Source organism: Arctopsyche grandis, chromosome 4 (assembly GCF_051622035.1).
Source record: "Arctopsyche grandis isolate Sample6627 chromosome 4, ASM5162203v2, whole genome shotgun sequence".
Taxonomy (NCBI): domain Eukaryota; kingdom Metazoa; phylum Arthropoda; class Insecta; order Trichoptera; family Hydropsychidae; genus Arctopsyche; species Arctopsyche grandis.
Genome location: NC_135358.1, coordinates 18,405,057 through 18,412,593, shown reverse-complemented (window position 1 = coordinate 18,412,593; position 7,537 = coordinate 18,405,057). Strand labels below are relative to the sequence as shown.

General features: G+C 33.4%; 1 protein-coding gene across 1 annotated transcript; it reads right to left on the bottom strand.

The window, feature by feature from the left end:
• Positions 1–460: 460 nt before the first annotated feature.
• LOC143910661 (trypsin-4-like) lies at positions 461–5,571 on the bottom strand. Its single transcript, XM_077429231.1, has 7 exons — positions 5,438–5,571; positions 2,511–2,676; positions 2,171–2,430; positions 1,932–2,020; positions 1,557–1,673; positions 1,277–1,334; positions 461–1,036 (listed from the first exon to the last, which is right to left on the bottom strand). Exons 1-7 carry the CDS (start codon positions 5,532–5,534, stop codon positions 924–926), a joined length of 900 nt encoding a protein of 299 aa, XP_077285357.1. The 5' UTR covers positions 5,535–5,571; the 3' UTR covers positions 461–923.
• Positions 5,572–7,537: the final 1,966 nt, after the last annotated feature.

Sequence of the window (7,537 nt, the reverse complement as noted above, 5' to 3'; positions counted from 1 at the left end):
TCCTGGGAAATCAAATACCCTAATGCATACATATTTTTCATACGTACATATATGTTTGTATGTACATAACTGCTTGGTTTGTATCGAATGCATTTGAATGAAATAAACTTTTTATTTTACAGATAATATTTATTTCAGGAACAGATGATTATAATTAATCTATGAGTTGATTTGAAATTAATTTGGTTCGGTGATTGTTCTGCAAAGAGTGATTTCACGCAAGTCACTAAAATATCGATCACGGAACATCTGTCACCCAAAAACTCCATCAATCGCTGCTACGTGAAATATTGTACTTACGAGAACTTGAGTGCCATATATTCCGTATTCACGATTTTTGTGGCAACCATTGTCGTGCGCGCGATAGGAATTTGCGCAATAATTCGTTTACCGTTACCTACATACAATGTAATTGCTAATTAGGTGTGCTAAATATGTTTGGTAAATCAAAGAAATATCTGATAATTGTATCTATTTAATTAATCTATTCAAAATCATCACATTGTACTGTATTCTTATTCTAGGACTAGATTTATGTATATAAAAATAACATTAACGCTAAAATAAATAACTTATGGTAACATTAACAGAACGTTTATAAAACGTTTAAAATATGCCAATTATTATCAATGCCGCAGCTTTTTAAATAAAGAATACACACCTTTATACTAATTTTCACGCATAAAACACCTGCATTTGCATAAACCTCAATGTTTATCGAATGTGCAGTGTATTTTTTTCACTTTGCGACTTTAGGTACATTTTTATTTCGTATCTTCATGCGCTATCCAAAATTGAAAGTTGATATTCAGGTTGCAAAAGTAGCGCCGTGTTAAAGCGCACACATCAATTATTGAATGCAAATGTGTTTACATTTTAATTGGAAAGACATTGTAAATAAAAAATAACGGAGACCCAATAATTTAGGGACATAAATTCGACATGCTTTTCTTGACAAAAGGCAGGTAACCGGAAACGCGAGTGTACACCCCTGGCAAATTGGGTCTGGCACATCCTCGACCCCATGAAACAACCCCTGAAAAAATATATAAGACTTTCTTAAAGTACATACAAATGCATTGAAGATATCGAATTCAGATTGGAGTGCACTTGACATAAAAGTGCATACGATAAGAGCTTAGTAAATGTTTCTGCAGAGAAAGTAGTGGTTTAACTAAAAACATCATTTAAGTATGCATTTTTTTTAAGGAACTGATAAGTAGGTAGGTTAAATATCTCTTAAGAACTTGAACGTCTAAAACGAACATTTACTCACCTATAACTTCCATATCACCGGAGTCGCCTCTCATCACTAAAGGACCTCCACTGTCACCCTGAAATTTCAATGAAATACATTTATGTAAGTATTTATTCACTCGTAAATGCTATGCTTATTTAAATATTTTGAAAGTTTTGTTGATTTTTAGCGAGGATGGGTCAAGGATGTGTTGACATATTAATTATACCCGAAACACAAGGTTATAGAAGAATACTTATCACAGATCAACCATTGAAAATACATAATAACAGTGCATCGGAATTTGTAAAATATTAACCTGGCAAGCATCGAAACCACCTGATGGGCTACCGGCACACAAAATAGGTCCCCGAAGACGCGCTTTCGGATATCCTGAAGTCATGCATTGATCCTTCGACCAAACGTTGATCATTACCTGCATCACGCAAAAATCTGTTTGTAAAATCATTCTACATACATATGTATATTCTGCATTGATTTACATTTAAATTTTCATACTCAAAATGCTGATAGGAGAGGATTTTTAGCACAACAGCAATATTATATATGTATATTAGACAAACATAACCTCTAAAATTAATTTTAAGTGCGAGCCTCTCTCATCAGAATTGATTATAACTTCAATGAAAGTTAAATTAATATAGGACAGGTGTTTTAAAAAGATGCCACTTACCTGTCTAGGTATATCAGAAGGAGGCTTATTTTCACCAATACGACCCCATCCAGCAACACTGGCTAATTTATCAGCATAATCATCAACGTCTAAAATCATCATTTAAAATGAATCTTTGACTGAAAGTATTGTATTTAAAATATATATATATATATATATATATATATATATATATATATATATATATATATATATATATATATATATATATATATATATATGTAGATATATTAACTTACCATTGGCAGGCAAGCAAATGGGATAAAGTACAGGTGAAACTTTGACTGGAGCTTCCATCTCTAATACAGCAATATCATTTCTGAATGTTGACGCATCAAAATCAGGATGCTGTGAAGCCCTTCTGATGAATCGTTCCACAACTCCTGTAGTTTCATCGCCCAAGAATTGACTTCTAGATAGGCTTCTGGCTGCCATAGTTAAGCCAGCAGTAGTTAAAGAATGAACTCCTAACCAAGCTCGCATTTCTTTCACAGATAATCTGATGATATAATTAAAATTGAGATTATGAAAGTTTTAGTAAATAAATATGTTCATATCGTATAAAATGAAATATTATACCCATCAATACAGTGAGCTGCAGTTAGCAAATGCATTCCAGAGATCAACGCTGCCCCACAGTGGGGTTTGCGCCCCCTAGCCAGTGCGACTAACCAAGGCGCTCCGCCCCTCGATAGTTCTTCGCCACCGACAACGCGCCCCCTTTTCATTATTCTCGTTCCACAACCTGTAATCGTATTGCGCTCAATATTAACATTTCATCATGCAATATGTATCGCAATGCATTATTCAAATTTAATCACTGCTAAGGTCAAACTTGAAAATTGCACCCGCATGTTCGCATTAAAACAAACGATCTGCACTTCAAAAATGCATTTTTTTTGTGAATATGCATAATTTTTACATTCAATTTAACGTGGCGATAACGCGTTGAAAATTACACCGTGAAATTTTGACTCGAACTTTATGAAATGTATTCGAGTCGATATATACATATATGCTTGTAAATACATACATATATCAATTATTTATAACTACCCTTTTCTGACCTTAAAATAGATTGAAATTTATTTCGATTCTGGTAAAGCTCATTTAGGGGGTTAAATTATTTAATCCGAACCTTTAAAACTTTCACGTTGTTGCCTTGTCGAGCAACCGCGTAAATATAAACGAAAGTCTGTACTTATCTTTTATCGCAGACTCACTGAATTAGAGGTTGAAAGTTTAACATTTTATCACTAATTCATCTTGAATAAAAAGTTTTTTACAAATCAATACGCAAATGAATCTCTCATATGTTGTATGAAATCTTATATGTACATACATATATGTTACAGTCCAATTGTAGATTTTGTTTGTTCATGAACATGCTAGTTTGTTCATACACGAACCAATCTGACCAGTTATAGTGTACGCAAAATAACAACTAGTTTGTTTATGCACAAACTATTAGTATTCTCAATCGTTTGTCCCATTCTCTATATATGTATATGTATATGCTTACTTTGGGTTGCAATATTTTAAAAATATGTGGAATCGAGAATTATAGCAACATTGTATTGTGGTTTCCATAGGATTTCCCTTTTAAATACTTGGCGTTTTGACATCTAAAAGATTTTGACAGCTCAAAGTTTCGACAGCTAAAAGTTTCATGCGACACCTGGTGAGTCTATTTGAAAATAGCTTTTGACTGTTTGCGCTTGAACTCAAACCAATAGTTAGTGTATGAACAAACTAGTATGTTTATGAACGAACTGGAGTGAACACTTGGACTCTCACATATTACATATACATATACATACCTGATGTGTTATCAAAGTCAGAAAATAAAGTTGAAAATAAATGAATTGATATCAAATTTAAAAATAAATATATTACGTAGTATGAATTTGAAAATATATGAATTGATATATTGCTGCTTTTGATTTGACTCAATTCGTTGAGTATCGAGTTGTAGTCACGTCAGATCTATTCCAGATAAATCAAACAGAACGTGCAACGAGTATTATGCGATATCATTCGACGGATGAATTATGTCAGTGATGTTTTAACCGTGTCACGGAAAATGAGCAACGCGTGCATACAATCTCGTCAATGCAATTTTCCCGCACAAATATTTAATTTTCACTTTCTTCATGCAAATATACATATTTGTATCATGCCCTTTACGACTCGAATGTGCTCGATCGTACACATGTGAATAATATTTACGAAGTAATTACGCAACGACAATTCCGAAACACTCCAGGCAGGTACTTACATATGTTTGTACCTTTACATTATTGGGCGTTTCATTGCAATTGCGCAGTGATAGGCTTTTTGTTTTTCGACATGAAAACACTCTTCAGTGATAAGTGGAATTATGTGATTTGGAATTGTGCGCCTACATAAATGCTACATATGTAGAATTTAGTCACGGAAATCGTTCTCGAGGCGAATCGATTGTTTCGTAGCACGTGGTGATTTGTGACTCTTGGCGGTTTAGACCCGCATGGTTTGAACCATCTTTTGTCATATTCGTAACCCATTGTCACAGAGCAGAAGTAATCCAAGGTAAGAGCAGCACAATTGTCTTTATTCTTGTCACGGTGCACGCAATGATCGAGCACTTGCGGCCTTCGCTCCATTATCGACGTCATTGAGTAATCGAGAACCCACATCTTCTTCTTTTCACAACACTTGTTGCATTGTAGATTGCATTTATGGAAACAAAGCAGGACTTCCTCACATAGAAAAAATCCCGATCACATTGTATTCGATCTAAGTCTATTCAAATTTGACTAATTTTCATACATAACCTGTTTAATTCCATGGATAATCAATACAGTAGCAAAACACACTTTGAACAATTTTAAATTCATTACAAGCCAAAATTACAGTACGCAATCACTATTTAATTTTCTACATAAAAAAATTAAGAATAGGCGTAAAAATTTATTCTATAAGGCTCAATACTATGCATATTATAAATTGTATTTAAACTTTCAAACAATTAAAATCAACTTCAGAATTGTTTGCTTTGTTTTTCAGGATATGCGAATGAAAATTTTGTATTTTTTTATATTAATCTGCTTTTTGACAAATTTAAATAAACTTTAATTTAATTAAATGTATCTTTAGTAAATTCATGGCATAAAATTTATGTATAATTTTGGTTAAGACCGTTGTATAGGTTCATGCCCGTTTACCGTTAAAAATGAATGAAAATCGGGCACGAATTTATGCAAGCATATTATATATTCAAAATAAGTATGTAAAAAATTGTAAAAGATCGCTTAATTGACATCACTATTATATGTATGTCACATCCTGCTCAAAGTTAATAATTGTTTTGTTATAAAATAAATTTAAATATTTTATGTGTACAACTTTTCAAAAAAATAAAGTAAAAATTTATTTGGCATTAAAAAACTGAAAACCACCCCTATGTTTTAAGTGCATATGTTGTATTATTGTTTTTTTTTTTAATGAGTGAAAGTCTCGTTTACCACATTGCATCGGATTGTCCCATGGTGCAGCTTGCACCCCCATGAGCGTCAGCCCCAGTAGCAGCGCCCCCCCGAACCAGCCCCGCCGTCCTGTCATGGCGTCTGGGTCAGGAGCGGCGCGTGCTCCACACTCGAATGATATTTGTCAACGTGAAGAAAAGCATTTTTATAGTTGTGAAGAGGCGGGGGAGCCGGAGATAAGGCGAGGACGGTTGGTCGGCCGTGCTGGAGGCCGCTTTCTACAGAGGACGAGCCCTCCTGCATATTGCACATGCACTTCCAGACCTGTCCGACGACGATCAGTTGCTCCTTCCGCACATCTGCACCGATGCACTCTTGCATCATTCGATCTTATGCAACGACCCTTCACTTAAGTGTGTCAACTTTTTATCGTTACAAATTTGGCAGGTTGGTAAAAGACCAATTAGACTTTTATGAAACCAGACAATTAAATTAAACTTTCACTCTGTTATTTTCATCGTCACTATGAAGCTACCCCTATTTAAAACTAGCACTGAAAAAATAAATACACCAACTGTAAAATCGTATGAATAAATCATTGCCGCATTCATACATATGTATTGTATGTAACATCAAATAAGTACATATGTATTATATTGGAAACATATTTAACAGTCAAATATATATAAGTACATATATAGCCAGCAGCGTGGCTCGGTCGTTAAGCTTCTGCTTAACACTGAGAGGCGCCGAGTTCGATCCCTTGAGCTGACCTCGATTGAAAAGAATTTTTCTGAGTATATCTGTAATGCTGCTGGTCAGACCAGGATTTGTGACTCCTGGTTGATCGTTTCCTATCAGAGTTTGCCAATTTTCTCTGATTTCATTGTTGAAACGATTCCCGATTAAAAATTGGCTAAAAATCCTTCCTACCCACTATGTCACCACTATTTGAGTATGATTAATGTAAATATTACAATAAAAATGTATGTACAATTCATAGATGTCTCGTTAATTGTCGAGTTTAAGTCAGTGTCTCGTAATTTAGCGACTTATATAATAAAAAATGCTGTATTGTTTGTAATTTGGCCAGGAAGGCGCATTGGGGTTTACCTGTAATGCCTTCCTGGTATGAAATAAAATAAAAAAATATATACACACTAGCTGAACCCGTCATGCGTTGCATTGCCACAATAATGCATGCAATTCCCGTTCCCGTTCCCGTTTCTCGATGTGTTTTGATAAGTGAATGTTTCAGTTTCAAATTAATACTTAATAATCAAATTAAATTACAGTAATGATAATTTGTCGGAAAAACACATGCGGCGAACAAATTTGAAATTACTAAATTGTTTGTTTATTATACCCTAACAACGCAAGTGGCGACGCGAAAACATTTGAAATTATTGCGTTGCAATGCCGCTCATTCCCGTTTTTATCGTTTCCGTTCCCGTTTTTGGGCGATTTTTTTTACAGAAACCATTGCGAACATACACACAATAACTCCTGTAAGTTTCATCGCAATCGGTTGAATGGTATAGGAACGCATACGTGACAGACTGACAAACAGACAAACATTGATTTATATATATACATACATAGATATGTATATGAGTACAAAAATAATAAACCAATCTTTAAAAATATTATTGAATTCATTTTTCAGCTGAAAATTATTAAAAATATAGTTTTTTAACTAAACCTAACTTTTAAACTAAAATATGTGCGCAAAAGCATTGTGCCCGTTGATATTTCAACGACACATAAAATAATCTAAAATAAAAAAAGAGGAGACCTACATATGCATGGAAAGAATGATAATTCATCTGCAGACTCAATGAAATTATAATGTCAAGAATAAGTATTATTTTATTTTATATATCGGGATTTCATAATTGTAAAATTGTAAAAATGATTATCAAAAAATAAGTTTATTTAATTTCTGTTTGCAGCAATGCCAAGTTAATAATGTAACATGTACTTGAAAATTGATTTTAATAATCTACATAGTTATAAATTATATTAATATAAACACATATACACATAACACATAACATATATACACATATGTAGGTTTATAAACATTCTTAGAATCTATTGACAATGTACCATTGGTTTAAAGTAATATTATAAATATAA

Coding starts and splice junctions, on each gene's coding strand:
- LOC143910661 (XM_077429231.1), bottom strand. CDS start 5,534: ATGACAGGACGGCGGGGCTGGTTCGGGGGGGCGCTGCTACTGGGGCTG. Junction 2,677..5,437: donor GGACAATCCGATGCAATGTG/GTAAACGAGACT, acceptor ATACGATTACAG/GTTGTGGAACGAGAATAATG. Junction 1,674..1,931: donor CTTCTGATATACCTAGACAG/GTAAGTGGCATC, acceptor TGCGTGATGCAG/GTAATGATCAACGTTTGGTC.